The sequence below is a fragment of the Leptopilina boulardi genome, unplaced genomic scaffold (assembly GCF_019393585.1).
Source record: "Leptopilina boulardi isolate dan_hultmark-lab unplaced genomic scaffold, ZJU_Lbou_2.1 LbouV2_229, whole genome shotgun sequence".
Classification (NCBI taxonomy): domain Eukaryota; kingdom Metazoa; phylum Arthropoda; class Insecta; order Hymenoptera; family Figitidae; genus Leptopilina; species Leptopilina boulardi.
This window is the reverse complement of record NW_026137784.1, coordinates 2201774-2223698: the sequence shown is the minus strand read 5'-3', so window position 1 is coordinate 2223698 and position 21925 is coordinate 2201774. Positions and strand designations below refer to the sequence as shown.

The window sequence follows — 21925 nt, the reverse complement described above, 5'->3', positions numbered from 1 at the left end:
GATGTAATTAAGATTTGGTTTACTAGATATGAGAGAGTACTTCTATCCAGGCGTGCCTTATCAACCAGAAAGAATCTTATAACCCAAGCGCAAATTTCGGCGACAAAGCAACCATCTCTCTCTCTCTCTCCCTCTCTCTCATTTATAATCATATCTATCTTTAGTATATTTCACCTATTTTCATCAAAAGCTAACATTTATTTACATTAACTTCATACTTCATCAAAAAAAAAATTCCCTTTGAACAAAATTTAATTTACACCGTGAATTAACGAATGTAAATTTGATTCTTATAGTTAATAAAATATTCTTACAATAATAATAATTTATAATATCAATAATAATAACAATAATTAATAATAATAGTATAAATAAAAATACTAACAATAATAATAATTATAATATAGTAATAATAATAATAATAATAATAATAATAAAAATAAGAAATTTTAAAAAATTGAAAAATATTCTTAAAAGAATAAAATTATTATTGTAAAATTCTTTTTTTCTTTCTTTTTTTAAGAATATTTTATTTTAATACGAATAATTTTTCTCTTTGTAATTTTTTTTTAATAATTATAAAAACTACCATTAATTTTTCACCACAAATTGAAAACTATCGCGTCGATTAAATATATATATATGTATAACCGTTTCTAACCTATCATTGATTAAATCCACCATTGATAGAAGTATTTCATGTGAAATCCATTTATCAAGATTTTTACGTGTGTAAAGGTGCAACAGTGCTTTCTTTGAAGAATATAAAACGAAAACGAATAAAGCAAAAGCTATCTTAAGCAAAAGATCCCCGTGTGGATTGCCCCTGATAGTAAGAAAGAGAGAGAGAGCAAAAGAGAGCTTCGGCCAAGAGAAAAAAAAAGCGCAAAAAAGTTACGAAAAAGAGGAGAGAAAATTGAGAAAAAGAGGGTAACGAAAAAAAGGTGATACTTTTATTTTAACGTTTTGCTTTTCTCTCACCTTTTCTCCTCCCCCCCCCCCCTCTCTCTCTCTCTCTCTCTCTCTCTCTCTCTCTCTCTCTCTCTCTCTCTCTCTCTCTCTCTCTCTCTCTCTCTCTCTCTCTCACACATACTTTTTCTCTACACAAATTCAGTTTGAAGAAGACAGGAAGTCATTTTCTTAAGAAAAAAAAAAAAAAAAATTCAAAAGGCTTCTCAATCGTTTGTACGTCACTTTATCGCCTTTTAACTGCTCTCTTTTTACAACTCAATTGTAGAAAAAAAACAGAGAGAATTTTTTTTTACGATCGCGAAAGATTATAACTTTAAATATTATTAATCAAATAATTTAATTTTAATTAATTCAATTAACAATATTTATAATATAATAAATAATAGAAACAATAATTTTCTTACCAAATACTTTGGAATTCAAGCAGGTGTATAGAAAAGACACTTACCTAGAACAGAAATAAAAAATAGTAATTAAAAAAAAGTGCAGAAAGTATTAAGATTTTTTAAAGTATTTTAAAAAAATCGTCAAATTTTTATTATTTTGCAGAATATCTACTGTATCATCAGTCGGTAATATCAAATTCTACCTAATTTTAGTCAAATTCGAAAAATAATTGTAGTGGCATTTAGTTTCGATCGTACATAAGGGAATGCTAAAAAAATTTGAAAATACAACTTAGTTTTTTTTTATACAAACCGCCGGAAACTATAAAATTTTCTATCCTGCAGAATCTCTACTATATCATCAGTCGGTAATGTCAAATTCTACCTAAATTTAGTCAAATTCGAAAAATAATTGTCGTGGCATTTAGCTTCGATCGTACACAAACGAATGCTAAAAAAATTTGAAAATAAAACTTAGTTTTTTTTTATAAAAACCGCCGGAAACTATAAACTTTTCAATATTCTGCAGAATATCTACTGTATCATCAGTCGGTAATGTCAAATTCCACCTAAATTTAGTCAAATTCGAAAAATAAATATCGTGGCATTTAGCTTCGATCGTACACAAACGAATGCTAAAAAACTTTGAAAATACAACTTAGTTTTTTTTTAAAAACCGCCGGAAACTATAAACTTTTTAATATTCTGCAGAATCTCTACTATATCATCAGTCGGTATTGTCAAATTCCACCTAAATTTAGTCAAATTCGAAAAATAATTGTCATGGCATTTAGCTTAGATCGTACACAAACGAATGCTAAAAAATTTTGAAAATACAACTTAGTTCACTTTGAAAAAACCGCAGGGGAGTGTCAACTTTTCAATATTCTGTAGAATCTCTAAGTCGGTAATGTCAAATTCTACCTAAATTTAATCAAATTCGAAAAATAATTGTAGCATTTAGCTTAAGCTAAAAAAAAACACCTCAAAAGTTATCAGTACAAAATTTTTTATTTATTTCTCATTAAAATTCTCCAAATGAAAAAAAAAACAAAAATATATTTTTATACCATTGAAAAGGCAAAGAAAAACAAACTGTAAAATAAACGACAAGATTGCAATTATTTTATATACATATATATATTGCCGAGGAGAGAACGAGAGAGAGAGAGAGAGAGAGAGAGAGAGAGAGAGAGAGAGCGATTGTTTTTCTTTTGAAAGGTTTCGAACTTCAAGTTCATTTAATTTGGCCTTCAGGGTTCTCATCTCTGTGGTCTCGTGCGAACAATGAGCGAGAACACGAGAAAAGAAACAAGAGTTGAGTGCACCAGTTAACACTGATCAAAGTAATATTGGTTTGCCAATACACACACACACAATACAACATAAAGCAAACCAACTTCAGGAAGAATAGCTGGAAAAATAAAATACGCACACAGGATAAAAATGGGCGTGTTTGGTAGTCCTCTGTATATTATTGAAAGCCTCCACCTGTCGATCAATCGGCTCTCTTTTTGTCGCCACTGCTGTGCATTTTTTCTCTCTCTCTCTCTCTCTGAAGAACAAGCGAAGGGCAAAAAACAAAAAGAGAAATAATCAGGGTCAAATTCATTTCGCTTTTTTCCACAAAAAATAAATTTATCCACTAGCTACCAATTTTCTTCTTAAATTTCTCATCATTAACTTTTTTTTCCTCCAGTTATTTATTTTCAGTAAACAATAATTAATGAAAGATAATTTCAGCTGTGTGTGTGTGTGCGCGCCAGATAGAGAAGAAAAAAAAATTCTTTTCCCCTTACCCTCAAGATATGAGAATGTAAATGAGTAATTCATTGGGTAAAATTGGATGGTTCGTGCGTTGGGTAATAAATAATGAGTTCGTATATGAATATTATATGCAATGCACATTTTGTATACGGAAGGAAGGATAACCACCTCGAAGGACTAAAGATTTCGAAAGTTAAATTTTTTTTTTAAAATAGCAAAGTCTATCACACACACAAAAAAAAAACAAGTATGTCCAGTATAAAATTGACCCTGAACTAAATCCTAAAATCATCAGTCAACCTCGGTTGTTTGTGTCTTGTGAGTCGAATTCAGATCTCAGAGACAGATTCGACCTTAATTTCTCATAGTCCTTAAGGATTGCTCGATGATAATCATGATCGACGAGTTTTGGCTTCTCATATAATCGATTTCACGCCACGCAATCTGTATACAATAATTTCTACAATAAGAAGAATTCTTGACAAAAAAAAAACATATGCTTTAAATTGTCAAATATTGTTCAAAATCTGTATTATCAAAACTAGTAATTATTATTGATAATTATAATAAATAACAAAATTTGTAATTTCAAAATTTCTGAAATAATTCTCAACGTCTGATATACTTCTATATGGAATGGTATTAAATTTTTACTGGCTCTATTCTCTGGGTCGTTTGAGATATGAATTATTCCTGTTGAATGCATAGCGCAGCAGTAATAAGAGTGTGAATAATATATGACAGAGTAGTTCACTGTTATGTGTGGCGTAATAATAATTATTACAAGTAGCAATTAGTGAAAATTGCCGAGAGGGTGAATCTATTCTCACTGTGTGAGTTGGGCAGAAATAAGCTTTTGCTTTTGATGGATGCTGTATATATAGAGAAGCAGCAAAAGGAACAATTTCTGAATCCGTTTAAAGACGCGTACGTGAGGGTGAAGACACGACGTTTGTACATATATATAGAGGGATAGAGAGAGAGAAAGCTTACTTTACTCTCCCTGTATATATTCAGGGCAACAAGCCGATGAATATTCACGGGTTATCACAAGCGTACCCAACTCAGGCTAATCCACTATATTGCGCAATGCTGCAAAATCGTTGCGTTGCCTACTCGCGTCGTGTTGGTTCAAACCATTTTCTCTCTCTCTCTCTATATAGTCTAGGAACTCGTGTCACAAGCATCCAAATGAGTGACCTCTTTGAATTTCACTGTACATTTCTCAAATAAATTCAATACAAAATAATTTTCTATACTCAATTTACATCGTATTTCAAAATCAAAATCTATAAATTCTAATTGATAAACTATGAGTTATTAAAGAGTGTAGATTACATTTTGGATTGAATCAGATGAATGGACTATTCTGTTTAGTAAAATGTAAGAAAGCATTTTGTCGAAAACAAAAAAACAGAAACGAAATGCACAAATCTAATTGTCCTAACCAATCAGGTGCATTTCTTTTCTGTCGTTAAATTTTTGTGACAGAACTATACACTGAGAAAAATATGCTATTGAATCAACAGCATTTTTGCCAAAGGTATACAAATTATTGATTCAAAAGCATATGCTATAGAATCTATAAAATATTTTACAAATTTTATAACATATGCTTTTGAATCAATAATTTTTTATACATTTGGCAGAAATGCTATTGATTCAATAGCATATTTTTTTCAGTGTAGTAGTACTTCTGATTCTACATTGAGAAAAATATGCTCAACAGCATTTCTGCCAAAAGTATAAAAATTATTAATTCAAAAGCATATGCTATAGAATCTATACAATATATTTTACAAAGCATATGCTTCAAAATCAATAATTTTTATGCCTTTGGCAGAAATGCTTTTGATTCAATAGCATATTTTTTTCAGTGTAGTAGTACTTCTGATTCTACATTGAGAAAAATATGCTCAACAGCATTTCTGCCATAGGTATAAAAATTATTAATTCAAATGCATATGCTATAAAATCTATACAATATTTTACAAAGCATATGCTTCAAAATCAATCATTTTTATACATTTGGCAGAAATGCTATTGATTCAATAGAATATTTTTTTCAGTGTAGTAGTACTTCTGATTCTACATTGAGAAAAATATGCTCAACAGCATTTCTGCCAAAAGTCTAAAAATTATTAATCCAAAAGCATATGCTATAGAATCTATACAATATATTTTACAAAGCATATGCTTCAAAATCAATAATTTTTATGCCTTTGGCAGAAATGCTGTTGAGCATATTTTTCTCAGTGTACACTGTTTAGTAAAACCTGTACTAATTGTATTTAAGAATACACAACTCCGTGTATACCGAATTAGAAAATCGTAAAAATTCGTCTAAACCAAAAAATTTTATATAAAAATTCACAAAATTCAATCTCTACTGAAAATTCATACTTTACACGAACCAACAAAGAATTTCGCAAATGGAAATGTCAAGTTATAATATTTTATATTAAAAAAAATGTTTCTCTCCGTCATCTATTGAGAATGAAATTTCTCATTATTATGTAATTGGCACGAGGATATATATATAAATCTCTCTCTCTCTCTCTCTCTCTCTGAAAATGAGAACGATGTCAAAAGTTCTATGTCAGGATCTGTCAATAATTCAGACAACTGTTTATCTTTGTGACTGTCACGGAAGCTCTGTAGGCTTTTGAGTGAGAGCTCAAAAGAGATACACTTTAGAAATTCAAACTCACTTCTACCACTAAAAAAAAAAAAACTGACACGGCTTTACATATTCTATTATATATATTGGGCCATTATTGAAATATAACAACATAGCCGAGAATCGTGTGTGGGTCGTATTTTGTACCAACAAATCAAAAATATTGGAAATCACTATCATATATCATTATAAATATTTTTCTCGCTTTGATTTGATTCTAAAAATATATATAATCCGTTAATTGGAAAAATAGTCCAATACAAAAATATAGTTACAATAATTGTAAATTATAATAATAAATTTATAATAAATTTCTAACATTTAATAAAAATATTTATTCATTTAAAAAAATTAATAAATAAAAGAAATGAACTGGGGATTTTATACGACAATGTTATAATGTTCTATAGTCTGCACTTAATCGACATGGAAAGTCCATTAAACGGTGAGGAATTAGTGCCATCTAAAACGAATCGGTCATTTCCGTCTTTCCGATCTTCCAATCTGGTGCAATCAACGCGAAGGTCGAAGAGGTAAGGCATATATAATAATTTGCAAGCGTCGTTTCCTCAAGACCTTCGATTTCGATGATTATTTAATTTACGACTTGGTGCTCTCATCAAAACAATTTTTTTTTTCCCCATGGAAAATTATTTCTACCATTAAAAAAAGGGTGTCAGAAATTAAAAATAGAAAAACTGATTTTTTTCTTTTACTATATCGAAAGGAAAAAAATAAATTACAAAACATCCAATAGAAAATTGTTAAATTAAGTTTTTGACAGTGTTAATAACAAAAGAGTGTTACGCATGAACTGCGCGACTCTTTGTATTATAACTTTTGCGATGGCTCATTGCAAACAATTGAAACCGGATGTACATATATAGATCGATACTTGGTAAAACGATAAAAAACGATAAGCATGCTAATCGGTCAGTTTTACAATATTCCTTCCTTTTATTATTAAGGTCGGCACACCCTTTCACATTATAAACTTTCCCAATGATTCGCTTCTCACTTCTTAATCAAATTCCTCGTGGAAATTAAATCTATTTGTTCTAATTTTTTAGAAACTTTTTTTTCAGGCGGAAAAATTTAGTAAATTAATTTAATTTTTTAAATTTACATTTGTTACACCAAAGGACATAAGTATTAAACAGAAATTAATTAAAAAGATGATCAAATTTTGCGAGCAAAATAAAAAAAAAAAATTTTTTTTCTGATTGTCAAATCCAGACGTTTATCACATATAGAAAAGAGAGTTGATTGAAATGATATAAAGCGGTACTATAAATTTTACAGTAAAAAGAATGAAAATATAGTGAGAGAGAGAGAGAGAGAGAGAGAAATGAGGAGTGCGAGAAAAGAAATAAAAGTTGATATTCGATTAGAGAAGTTTACTACTCTTTTTTTCAGTATTGCTATTCAATACGGTAGTTATTTTCCTCGTAAAGAGATCGTGCTTGTCATTTTTATCGTATGGCACATCTTGAACTTGTTTGAAAAATAGGGTCGATTATACTATATAGAAAATGCAACTCTGTCAAAGACACTCATCGCTATTTTTTTAATTAAATACTCATTAGCAGGAAATAGAATTCTATATATATATATATACATAGCGAATTAATATTTATTTCGAGATGAATTATTTACAAATGATATATACTTCGTTTTTAATTTTTAAAACTACATTCACAAAATTCTAAATTCTAAAAATCTCATTTTTTTATTAAATTGTAAATTATTTTTTTCAAAGAAACAATTTTTTTATGTTTAAAAAATTATTAGAAAGCAAAATATTGAAAATATATTAAACATATATATATATATATATATATATTTATGCATATAGGATAAAATTTTTTTTAAAAAATCAAATTTATATTCAAAATATAAAATTTTCAACAAAATAAATTTCAAAATTTATATAATTCAATTAAATTGTAAAATCTGTTTTTATCAAATAGTTTAATATATTTTAAAGTAAAATCTTGAGAGTTAACTCTCGTGCCATCTATTAGCAATGAGTTACACCTTCTAATAGAATTAACCAACAGACTTTCTGATTTTTTTTTTTTTTTTTAATTAATTAAATTTTAATGAAATTCACTACTCGAGGGATTTTTGGGATTGTTGATTACGAAACTGTGATTCAAATTTGGAAATTCAAAATGTCAAATATAAATTTAAATAATAATAATAATAATACTTAATAATAATAATGTTATTTTATTATAATTGATTATTATTATTATTATTATTATTATTATTATTATTAATATTATATAATATCAATAATTAATTAATAGTTAAGTTAAAAGTATCAAATTAGGGCGCACGATTATCTCATAAAAATCCCATTAAAATTTTCATTTTGAACAATTTTATTAGATATAATTATTTTTTAAACGAATTTTCAATATTCCTTTTAACATATTTGATAGAATTTCTCTTTAAACAAATTTTTACTAAACAGAATTCTTATAAATCGAATTTTTATTGTACAGAATTCTTAAAACGACGAATTTTTATTTGTCCGAAATTTCAAATGCCCAATCAAACAATCGATTTTGGCGCGATGTTTAAAATTCATCAATCAAACGATTGTCAAGAAAATTGTGTTTGGTGAATTTTAAAAATCCCGCCGAAATCGATTATTTGTTCGGACATTTGCAATTTCGGAAAAATAAAAATTTGGCGTTTCAAAAATTTTACCAAATAAAAATTACCTAAAAATTCTTCAAAAAAAAAATTCTGACAAATGTTAATTCGAAAAATAAAAATTGGTCTAAAAATACTTCCTTGATAAAAGTATTGTGAAAAATTATATAATAATAATAATAATAAATAAATTTTCTTTCGCAAAAAACTGTGACGAAACAAAATAATAACCTGTCACAAACGAATATCGCATCAGCCAATCATATAATAAAAGAAAACGAAAATAAAAACTAATCAAAAGTACCTACTATATATTATATATATACTTGAGAAGAATGTCGAGAAACGAAATGAGTATAAAAATTGCAAAAGATCGCAAAATATACTCACTGCCAAGCGAATCCGCCGGTAATCCCTTCCCGAAGGCGATCCTTGAGACTTCGTTGTCTGGAAGGTGTGCCCGCAGGCCCCGTGTGATCCTGTGATCCCGGGGGAGTTTCCCTTCCACCTCCACCACCGGTGAATAACGCCATATTTTTTTCTTTTTAACCCAAACAATTCTAACACTCTATTCAACAACTTCCCTTCATTTCAATAAAAAAAAAAAAAACACAATTTTCAGTTATTTTTCATTTTTCACGTCACGCGCACTTCATATATATAAATGTGGAAAAAATTTTTTCTTGCTTTTTCACCACTTTATAGATTAGTATATGTTTTTCTTTTATATTTATGTATATCTATACTAAATAGACAAAAAAAGACAGGCGCGCAAAATGTTGATGGCTCACATATTTTTGACTCGTTCTTTTGACATGATGCCAATATTATACGAATCACTTGTGGCAATGTTCACGCTAGAATAAACCTCAGAGTAGTTTAAAGCTTAATATTTGAGTTGTTTCTGCGCGGGGTTGAAGAGAGAGACAGAGAGAGAGAGAAAGAGGAGTTTAAACGCAGTTACTGCTTTCTAGAGCACAAATTGCCGGCTACAAACGAGGGAAACAAGTTAGCAGTCACAGCTTCGCTTTTCAACTACGAGAGTGAGAGAGAGAGAGAGAGAGAGAAAAAAGAGGTGTGAGTTTAAAATTTTTTTTCGTTTCCTCCTCTCTTTTTTTTCTCTCTCTCTCACACACACACTTTGGGGAAATTTTATACTCAAGAGAGACACACTTCAAAGTTCCGAATCCCTTAGTGAATTCCTCAATTTGAAAGTTCTATAAGTGATTTACCGTTTAGTATGTCACGATCATTGCAATATTTTTTATATGATAGATTCTTTCAAATATATATATATATATATCATAATGTATAAATAAAAACCATTAATCTTGATTTTTTAAACTAATATTTAAAAGTAGAATAGATACTTTAATTTAAGAATTGATTTCAGTCATTTAATTTAATGCGACTTTTTATTTATAATTGAATTTAAACAGAGAATTCCCATTCAATCGAATTTTATGTGATTTGAAATTTAAATAACAGAAATTTCAATTCATCATCGAATTTTTAAATTAACCGAATTGAAATTTGTACGAATTTTTAAATGATAGAATTTTCAAGACGCCGAATTTTCATTTGTCCGAAATTATACGGAAAAAAATATATATAAACCAATTTTTATTATTTACAAAGTAAAATCTAAACTGTCCGAAACTTCTGCGCATTTTTGTCAACTTTTGCTTTGAAAATAGAAAAAATTACTATACTGAAATAGTATAAAGTTTACTCCGGAAATAGTAGTCTTTACTATTTAGGGAGCAAAAATTGTCAGAAATTATGCGCAACTTAGGATTTACTTCGAAAATAGTAAAAGTTACTTTATTTTTGTTTTCCATTTTTCACCATATACAAAAATAACCGAACAATCGACAGAAAAATTTCAACGTAATTTTAAAAATTGACCAATTAGAAATTATCAAGAAAATCGTGATTATGGTCAATTTTCAAAAATTACGCCGAAATATTTCTGTCGATTTTTTCTTCGGTCATTTGTAATTTCGGACAAATGAAAATTCTTAAAAATTCGTACAAATAAAAGTTCGGACAAATTTAAAATTCGTTGAATTGAAATTTTTGCCGTTTAATAATTTCAATTACATAAATAATAAAAATTCATAAAAAAAACAAGATATTTCATTCACAGAAAATTAAAAGGCATTAAAATAAGCTGCAACGCTTCTTATTTTAATCCAATTTTGCTTATTTTAATCCATTTTGGTATTAAAATAAGCAAAATTGGATTAAAATAAGAAGCGTTGCAGCTTATTTTAATGCCTTTTAATTTTCTGTTATAACCGCATGTTTTGTTCTTTTTTGCGGGAAATTTTGACATTTTTGACTTTCATCTCTAATACATATATTTGAGTGACATGGAAGATACACTTTGAATTTCTCAAAACATTAATGTCACGTTTGCCGTTTGCACTCTCTGGAGTTTCAAGTGTTACTCAAAAGTTTCTACTTTGCTCGTTTCCGAAAACTAGATTTTCACAGTAACACACATAAAATTAGTTACCATTTCTGAAGAGAATGAGAGATGTAGAGACAGAGTAAGAATTTAAACCAAATTCTTGGACAAGAAAGAGAATTTCAAATTTCAATGGAACATTTATTTTCTCATTATTTCGAATATATTTCAGAATCTGTTATAATTATTATTATTTTATTATTTTATTATTATAAATAATAATAATAATAATAATAATAATAATAATAATAATAATAATAATGAAAAATAATTTATTATAAAAAAATATATTATAAACATCAAAATATATATTTCAATTCATGATTTATGCTTCTTTTTTAAATATATATCAATGTATTTATTTAAAATATAAAATTTCAAGATTGAATCTCTATACATTAGGAAGGGAAGTCTCTATATATATTTGAGTTGTATACAATATTTACAACAAATATTTTTCTACAGCTACACAAAGTATAGGGAAAAAAAAGGAAAACATCGGAAGTATTCTGCAAGGGACAAAGAGATTTAGAAAACCTCTCTCTCTATATATACAGTAAGAAAAGTACCATGGTAGTCATAGGAAAGCATGCGTTACGCATAAGTTTGTCTCACTCGCACTCATGGGCTGTGACTACCATGGAACTTTTCTTACTGTATATAGAAGCTGATTATTGGAGGGACGATATTGAAGGGGATCGTTTGATCTCGACAGACGTTCCAGTAGTATGAAACTACTTTGGTCAGCCGCAAGTTCCACGTCAATGGATAAAGAACATCCGATATAAAGTCTATATCATCAAACAGACGCTTGGAAAAGTAACTGATAGGACATACTAAAGTTTCATCATTTTCATATCAACCGGAATTTAATCAACAAATCTGATTGTATTAATAACAATAAATATATATATATATATATATATATATATATATATATATATATATATATATATATATTTAAAAATATTTGTTTTCCAAACAATAAAATAAGAAAAATCTGTTTTATAAAGCAAAAACTGTTTTTTTTTCACGGGTAAATAAATTTTTAAATGCAAATGAACTGTTCGAAATGGAAATAAACTATATTCGAAATGCAAATGAACCATCCGAAATGCAAATGAATTATTTGAAACAACAATATTTTGAATTTGAAATAACAAAAAGTATATTGCTAATTGAAATATTAGGAGGGTTTCCCTAAATCAATATCAAGAAAATTTACTCAGAAAGAAGGTAAAAAATTTCTATTCCTATAACATCTCAAAATGAGATTTTTCATAAGGAAAAATTGCCTTTAAAATAGAGGGAAAAATGAAATTTTTTTTCTAGACTAATAATTTTTCAACAATAGAAAGAATTTTTCATATAGCTTTTTTTGCTATCGATTTTAAAAAAATATAGATATATATATTAAGTTTTTATCCAACTGCGTAAAAAACAGTAGATCTACAAGTGTTTTTGAAAACAAAGGACATAATTTTCATTTAGTGGACAAGGTATATATCGATCCTCGTGAGAGAATTTGGGCCAATAGTAGGCCGAGAATTTCTAATAGTAGGTCAAGTGCAGTGATTAGCAGTATTCTCGCTTCGGCTGTTGTGTATATATATATATATGATGCGGTCGCTATTTTCTAAAGAACTTAATGATTCGAATTGCCATTCAGTTTCAAACATTACAAATTCTACATAATACATAAAAAAAAGCACCTTAAATAAATATTTTCAAATTAATTTTCCATTAATTTAAAGTCAAAATTAATTTTTCCCGCGCGCAAATTATTTTTTTTTTCAAAATTTAGCCCTTAATCTGAAACAACTTGCTAATGAAACTTTTAACTGTTCCATGTAACTCTTTTTTTATATATTCTTAATATTAATATAATTATGTTGACTGAAGCATATAATATATTTAAAAATCGATATCAGCTTTTAAAATTCAGTGAAAAGTTTGCGTCTTTGAGAATGTTAAACACGGGTGATGTGCGCGTCCTTGTTCTAGAAATTTGGTTAGGAATCTCTCTCTTTCTCTCTCTCTCTCCCTCTCTCTTTTTCTGTATTTAAAAGTGAATTAATTGTGAATCAAGTTTAAAAGACTTGAAACTTGATTTAGTTTTCTGAAGAAGTAGTATGGAACAAAAAGAATTGTATGTGTGTGAGTTTACTACATGAAGAGGGAAAATCGCATCTGAACTTGGCAATTTGTAGCAAAGGAGCGAGAGAGTTATATATATATATATATATATATATGCTATTTACAATAGGAAGCTTACAGAAAATCCTAGTTTCCTTTCAGTCATTTTACTTCTCGAGCCTTTTCTCCGTATATATATATGTTAGGTGACAGATGTATGTTTCTATGTCGCTAGAAGTGACCTACTTTTACACTTACAGCATGATTACTGCATGCTTGGAAAATCGGAAAAGTCAGAAATAACAATCGCAAAAAAAGGAAGGAGCAAATATATACCTCATTTTTCTGATATATATATAAAAATACAACTTTCCTCTATCCACAATTTTTATAAATATTCATTTGGAATTTAATCTTTCAGAATCTATGAAAGAAATACTCTCGTAAATACGGTTTGGAAACAAAGTTTGTGTTTTGTTAAATTGGTACAGCCAATGTCTAACATCCGTATGGCGAAAACAATCCATGGCTGTAACAAAATTTATTTGTATTAGCCTAGAATTGTATTCAAAATTTTAGTTTTCTAGCTAAAAAGTACCAGTGTGTAAATATTTTTTGAAAAAACTAGTCTTCGAAGTTAGAGATTTGCAAAAAGTTTTATGTTTACAAAAACAAGGAATTAATATTCTAAGGATTGGTTTTGAGTTTGCACTTGAAGGGAAATCAATACATTGGCGCCTTTCGTTGAAGGCAAAATCACGTTGCGAAAGGACAAACGTAACAGCTGTATGTGTTTTGACCTTGTACTCGAACCCTTTGTGTATCATCAATCCCTGGTGGATGATTAATCTGCCTCATATATGTATCTGCTATACACGAAATTCTATCTATATAGTTGTTGTATGCGGACTCTCACTTTCATATATATGGGGTGCATGTCGTGCACAGAAATACAAATACTACAGATATATAAAATACCCCAATATATATATATATATATATATATATAGAACTCGAGCAATGAATTGTTTTGAAAAAGCTTTCAAACACGATGAAGGGAAGCTCTTCTAAAGATCTATGCGATTACACACAGAAAACAAGATCAACTAGCATAGTCTATTAGAGCTTCAAAGTTTACTGCATTAATCTAGTTCAGTGCATACGTTTAACAATAGCAAGAACTTTAGGAGACCTCTTTGCATAGTCACTTTTATACGATATCCTACAAATATATTCCGAAAATTTTTCTACTATTATTATTCTATTTACCAAATATTAATAAAATCTTTCATATTAAATTTTTAAGAATTAAGATACAACTATTCAGCACAAGTAATCTAAAGTAGAGTAAAAAAAATAAATAAATTTTCAAATCCATTTTTTCAGAAATAAAGCTTTTTGAAATTATATATACCGAATAAGCATTTGAATGTAATACACCTCTCATCTAAATTCCCCTTGTAAAAAAAATTAGCTTGAGAAAATATGGGAGAAATAAATTTTACTACTCAAATAATAAAAATTATGCTCTGAAAATATATAGCAAAGAACATATTTCAATATTATTTCTATATTTGAACTTCTCTTTTACGAAACTTTGCCAAGAATAATACAACTCTCTATACCAATCTCTTCGGGCTAATAATATTTTTTTTTAAGCAACAAGAACCTTTCTTTCTTTTTTTTGTTGAACATTTTTAATAAAATTAAAAGAATTTGTTCGAAATTCTGAAATTTAATTTTATAAGAAAATTTGTTTTTCGAGTTTTTTAAATGTAAATAAATTTTTCGAAACTATAGAGAAATTAACACAAAATGCTCGAAAGTCTAGATTTATATTCGCACGTCTCGGAGGCATTTTCAAGTCAAAAAGCTATAAACTCTAAATGAAGTCAACACTTTTATGGAGTACGTGTCCGAAAAAAGAAGAACAAAATTCACCACTGGAAATTTCTCTGACGAATCATTTTGTCTGAAAATGGTTCTTCAAATAGATATACCGAGGATTAAAATAAAAGTCACGAAGAAGTTATCGTTATATATATTTTGGCAAATTGCCAAAAAAATATTAAGAAGAAATTCAAAATGCTATTCATTATCATAATTTTAATCACCTATATATATATATATATATATATATATATATATATATATGTTTGTGCGCAGATGTTTTAATTCGACTCTCTTTTTTTCATTTTAAAAGGAATTTTTATATTATAATGCCCCTGGCATATTTTATACGAAGGAAACTTCCACGACTCTTTTTCAGTTCTGAAATTGAAAATGATCTTGATCAAAGGAACGTTGTAACGAAGAGAAATCAGAAAACGGGTGCGCGCGGAGCTTTTAGGAATGAGAAAACCAATATTTGCTGCGTCAATCAAGAAACCTTCGGTTTTTGTGGAATATCAATTTAAAGCTTCTGCGAATAACACTTTAGAAAATATATAAGAGCTTATATAAATGCAATTTCCGAATTAATATATTGAAAGCCAAAAGATAAATTTATTATTCTCAATTTTATATTATCTATAAAAATTTAATTAATAAAAATGAAAATATTTTTGATTTTAATTTTATTGTAAGAGAATCTCTCTATAAAAAAAAAAACTTACATTAAAGTTAAGCCACCAATTTAGGAAATTTTACAAAGAAAAAGAAGACATTCCGTTAAATTTGTGAACACTTTGTGGGGAGATTATATATATACGAAATAAAGAAAAAGGAGAGCAAGATTTTATACCGTCGCTTTTCTCACCATTAGAAATAAGGGTCAGTCATGATCGACCGGAATAAGAAACAAATCGTGCAGAAATAATCTAAGGGGACGACTTGACTAAACGACTAAAAACCTAAAAGGAAGATTATCCCCCCCGATCAGCATTTTTCAAGTGAGACGGGTGACAAATAGAATCTCTAGATTACATCTTTAGCATTGCTAGTTGTCAAATGAAATATCTTCAACATGATATATCTTTTACACATAAATTCAAACAAACAAAATATATCAATTCCTTTTATAATTTGTTATAAAATGTTATAAAATTTTATATATGTAAAATAATAAACCATACGGGTAAAAAAAAATTTTACAAAATAATAAACACGTATAATAGCAATATAATAATAAATATAATGGTATAAATAAATATAAAATAAATAATAATATATACAAATAATTATATATAAAAAATAATAATATACAAATAATAGTGTAAATAAAATTTAATTATCTCTCGCAAAATAAAAAGGCAAAATTCAACTTGGCCTTCAATTCAATAAAAATAATATGGAAACAAAGTAAATAAGATTGATTACTATTCGACTGGTATAACAATATCAAAGTCACTTGGGAAATTATTCGGAAGGAGTAAAACTCATCTGAAGTTATATATACTTTTTTTTTCTGACCACCCAGGACCACTTATTCTTTAAGAAAAAGTTCTCGAGTCTTAAGAGAGAGAAAGAAAGAAGTAGGTCTTCTTATATACAGAGAACGAGGGTTTTAGAAGGACAATTAAAGCAATTTGATATAGAAATGTGTATGCCCATGAGAAAACTTAGAACGAAAAAAAAAAAAGAAGGGGGGCCAAGAATCTCAAAAATTACAAAATAATCGGCAATTTAACCATATTTATGCGTCTTAGATAACAAACTATATTTACATTTTTATTCGTCTCTAGAGAAGAGGAAAGTTTAATTTTTAAAACTGTATAATAAAGACAAAGATTATTTTAATATATCCCCAGATAATATAATATACATAAAAAAATTAATTAATTAAATAATTAATTAATTAATAATAATAATAATAATAATAATAACAATAACAATAACAATAACAATAACAATAATAATAATAATGATAATAATAATAATGATAATAATAATAATAATAATAATAATATAATAATAATAATATAATAATAACAATAATAAATATGTAAAAAATTCTTTTAATTCTATAAAGAATGTAAAGAAAAAAATAGTGAGAAATGTTTCACAATTATATTAAAATTATGTTAACTGATATTATTTTTATGTTATTTAAATTGATTTACTTAGTAAATAAATGAAATAAACTTTTGATAATATATATTTACTGGGGTTTGATAAGTAAGAAAAAACTCACAACTGCCTCCGTGGCGCAATGGCTAGCGCGTTCGGCTGTTAACCGAAAGGTTGGTGGTTCGAGCCCACCCGGGGGCGTTCTTTTTTTTTTTTTTAATGAACACTAATTATTTAAGAATTTTACTTATAATTTACAATTAAATTTTTTTTTTAATTCATACATAAATTATTATTATTATTATTTCAAACATAAACGGGTTTCAAATAAACACTTTCGTACAAAGTACTTAATAATACACTGAAAAAAAAAAATTTATTTGATCCAAATACCGGTGTATTTGGTTATTATCAAATAAATATTTACTTGAATCAAATATTATATATTTGATGTAAATAAGAAATATTTGATTCAAGTAAATATTTATTTGATAATTACCAAATACACCGGTATTTGAATCAATTAAATTTTTTTTTTCAGTGTAGTGACATAAAGAGTCATATGAATGCCCATATAAATTGAGTTGTGTAAAGCTAGGTTAAGCTATGATATTTAATGTAAAACAAAGACAAAATCAATTGTAACAGTAGTTGTAATTAATTAATGTTTTTTTTTTGCTTCTAACAAAATTTTATTTAATTATAGAACATATATATATATAATTTGACTTTACAATGCAACATATGCACTGAGAAAAATATGCTATTGAATCAACAGAATTCCAACGAAAAAAAAATTTATTTGATTCAAATAATCGGTTACTTGATTATTATTAAATAAATATTTATATTTGAACCAAATAATTGCAAAATAAAAAATAATTCTATTTTTTTTTTTAAATACCAAAATTATTGGTTCAAGTAAATATTTATTTTTTTTAATAGTCAAGTAACCAATTATTTCAATCAAATAAATTTTTTATTTTCATTGCATGCTCTAAATTAACAATTTTATTTCCAATTTTCATTTTCCTTATTATCCTTTTTTTTCACTCAGAGAAATGGTATATTTGTCGCCGAGCCTACTAACTCATTTATTTGTTGCAAATATATTTTATTGAAATAAAAAATTTATTTGAGCCAAAGAAAATTTTTTTTTCTGACAAATAAAATTTTTATTTACGCCAAATAAATAAGTTACTAGGCTCTGAGACAAATATACGTTTATTTAACTCAAATATATTTTATTTAGTTCAAATAAATCATTTCTCTGAGTGTTGGACATATTTTAGAAAATCTTATCATAAAAATCTCCAAAACAGGTGTACATCCAACTAGTTATCGCTATGGTAATCTCTTATCAGCACGCCTATACATATAAGAGAGGTTTTCGAGGTCAAGGGGGACAGGAGCTTTCACTCTTAATGGGAGGGGAAAGAGGATATATAGTGTTTTACTGGAAAGGAAGTAGGGATATATATATATGTGGGCCATAGAGGGTGTTCTACACGCGTTTAAACCTGGAAATAGAGAATATATACATTCGATCCGTGTGCTTTTTGTCTATATATTAATGTATAGGCTTGGAGACAACAACTGTCACACCAAGAGAGAGAGAGAGAGAGAGAGAGAGAGAGAGAGAGAGAGAATAAGGCATGTTATCTATGCAATTGCAGCCTAGAAGAGAGAGGGAGAGAGTATAGGACTTTCTGATTGTGGCAACAATAATGGCGACGGTGGTGTGGTAGTCGGCCTACTTCGCGAGACAATCCGCGCACAATGCCTGGGGGTGGCTTGTTGCTGGGGGCTAAAAAGCTTCCAGTCTAGATAGGTAGGCCGCTTGGTGGAGGAATTGGAGGAGGGACACACGGGTGCGTCGGTGTAGGTGACGTCAAGGTCGCCGTTTCACCCACCCTCCCCCCAAACCCCTATATTCCATTCCTTCTTGTTTCCCACTCCCTAAACACATCCCCTATCGCTTTTTACCCCACCCACTACTGTCTCTTCCCTCTGATCAACATATAGTACTCTTTTTGACAAGGGTTCAGGTACACAAAAAAAAACAAAAAAAAAAAAAACTTCTCGGATTTCTAATGAAGATGGAGTATAAATCAATCAATTAGTTACAGGCCTTAATTGAAAATCACTTTTGATTGAATACAATCCTAAAATTGAAACTACTTTTTATATTTAATAAAAAAAAATATTCACATTTGCAATTACAAACTGTAGATCATTATTTTGCTATCACTGAAAAAAATTCTAGTTGGACAAACCAAAATTCTCATTATTCTAACTAGAATTCTGGTTTAGGTCACATTTAACATTATAATTCTGGTTGGGCTAATCAGAATTCTGGTTATTTAAATCAAAATTTTAGTTATTTTAACTAGAATTCTATAACTAATTTAACCAGAATTCTGGTTAGGCAATATTTAACATTATGATTATTGTTAGATTAAACAGAATTCTGGTTATTCCAAATTGAATTTTATTTACGGTATATTAAGCATTATAATTCTGGTTATTTAAATCAAAATTTTAGTTATTTTAACCAGAATTCTAATTAACTTAACCGGAATTCTAGTCATTTCAACTAACTGAACAGAATTCTAGTTATTTAAAGCAGAATTTTGGTTATTTTAACCAGAATTCTAGTTAATTTAACCAGAATTCTGGTTAGGCTGTATTTAACATTATGATTCTGGTCAGATTAACTACAATTCTGGTTAGGCAATATTTAACATTACGATTCTGATTAGATTAACCAGAATTCTGGTTATTCCAAATTGAATTTTATTTACGGTATAATAAGCATTATAATTCTAGTTATTTAAATCAAAATTTTGGTTATTTTAATCAGAATTTTAGTTATTTTAACCAGAATTCTAGTTAATTTAACCACAATTCTGGTTAGGCAATATTTAACATTATGATTCTGGTTAGATTAACCACAATTCTGGTTAGGCAATATTTAACATTATGATTCTGATTAGATTAACCAGAATTCTGGTTATTCCAAATTGAATTTTATTTACGGTATAATAAGCATTATAATTCTGGTTATTTTAATAAAAATTTTAGTTATTTTAATCAGAATTTTAGTTATTTTAACTAGAATTCTAGTTATTTTAACTAGAATTCTAGTTATTTTAACTAGAATTCTAGTTAATTTAACTAGAATTCTAGTGATTTTAACCAGAATTCTAGTTAATTTAACCAGAATTCTGGTTAGAAGGTACTATTAAATATATTCTAACTAGAATTTTGTTTCAGTATACCATCATCTAAAACTAAAAAACCACTATATGTAAAACCAAACTTATCAGAAAAAAATTGAATCGAAATTTTTACTGTAATTTCTTGTAACATTGATTGAAATGACCATATCTAAAAGAAAACAAAAAGCTATTGTCCCCATACAATAACAATTGCAAATATTAAAATTTAAACAAAACAATGATAAAAACTATACCAATATCTAAATCTGCATCTTCAATACCAACAAATTAAACTACTCGCAATTGATTCTACAAATATTTTCTAAATTTTCCAACCATTAGCCTTAATAAACTTTTGCTAATAATAATACTTCTCTTTTAAATTAAACAAAAAAAAAAATTCTCTCTGCGTTCAATATAAGTGGATTATAGAGAATATATCTCTTTACTTTAGAAAATGGCTTTTTCAGCGGTATTAACGATATAAAATTTTATGTTGCATTTTGTTAATAGTGAGCTAATTCTCAACTAATGAATAAAAATTTAATATAAAACACATACATTAATATTAAAGTAAAATAATAAAATAAAATGGAAAAATTTATATATATTATATATATAAATTCTAGATTTTATTGAATGTCGATAAACCCCCTCGAAAATTATTAATATATTCTGTTTACGTGTGAATTTATGATTTTGTTACAGATCGAGTAACGATGTAGCATCGAAAAAATATTGACAGTAGAAAGAAAAGTAAACAAGCCCCTTTTGTTTTATCAGAAACGTGGACAGAATATTCGATCACATGAATTCTCTCTCACCGACACATTTTCTATTTGATTTGACACGTAGCAAGCATTTTTCACGTGTATTGAGAGAAAAATCTTTTTTTTTTTTTTTTTCCTAAAGGAAACAAGAAACAAAAATAACTATGAAAATTTCCCCGAAAAAATTAGTTTTATAATTTAAAAATAATACTACAAATAAAGAAAAAGAAATTACAAATAAAAGAAAAAAAAAGGGATGAAAATTGTAAAGAATTTTTTTTTTTCATCCAGAATGACAAAAGGTCGCGACGGAAGAACCTTGAAGAAACAGTAAGAGGATTCATTGTAATCCAATATGAGTCACGTGCATGTATTGCAAGTCTGAGGGGGATAAATGTTTCTCTATTCAAGATACAAACAAAATATTTACATTGACTCAGCAAATGAACGGTGATAGGTCAGTTCAAACAGTCACGTAATCATCTGATGCGCCTTATTCTTAATCGAGCCGATAAGAATAATTGCAACTAAATCCCCTATTGAAAGTAATTTTTAAATTCTTTTTTTTTTCAACAAACAATGAAATTGACGCATAGAATGAAAAATTAAGACAATACTTTTTCAGAAATTAGAAGCTAAATTATTGAAAAATTCAAGAATTATAGGAAATAAAAGTAGAATCTGCTCATTTTCTTGTATAACAAAATTGTTTTAGTCAATTGATTATTTTTAAAAACAAACTGACTTTTTCGATAAAATAGGTAGAATACAATTTAAAATAAAAGTGAAAAAAAAAGCTTTTTAAGGTCTAACTTTCGAGCGACTTTTACAAATATAAAGAACGAAAT

The 21925-nt window shown here is 27.6% G+C and overlaps 1 protein-coding gene and 1 non-coding gene across 4 annotated transcripts in view; one reads left to right on the top strand and one right to left on the bottom strand.

Annotated features, from left to right (window-relative positions):
• LOC127280108 (TLD domain-containing protein 2) overlaps positions 1–21925 on the bottom strand; it is a 140743-nt gene that overhangs the window by 101308 nt on the left and 17510 nt on the right. Inside the window, exon 1 of one of the 3 annotated variants that reach the window (XM_051302927.1) lies at positions 8860–9133. The exons of the other annotated variants lie outside the window; for them this stretch is intronic. Coding sequence (XP_051158884.1) covers positions 8860–9002 — 143 coding nt within the window. The 5' untranslated portion in view covers positions 9003–9133. Of the gene's footprint in view, positions 1–8859; positions 9134–21925 lie in introns of those variants that run through there. 3 annotated transcript variants of the gene reach the window in all.
• Positions 17215–17287, top strand: Trnan-guu (transfer RNA asparagine (anticodon GUU)). The gene has a single exon. It is a non-coding gene; the product is annotated as a tRNA-Asn (tRNA).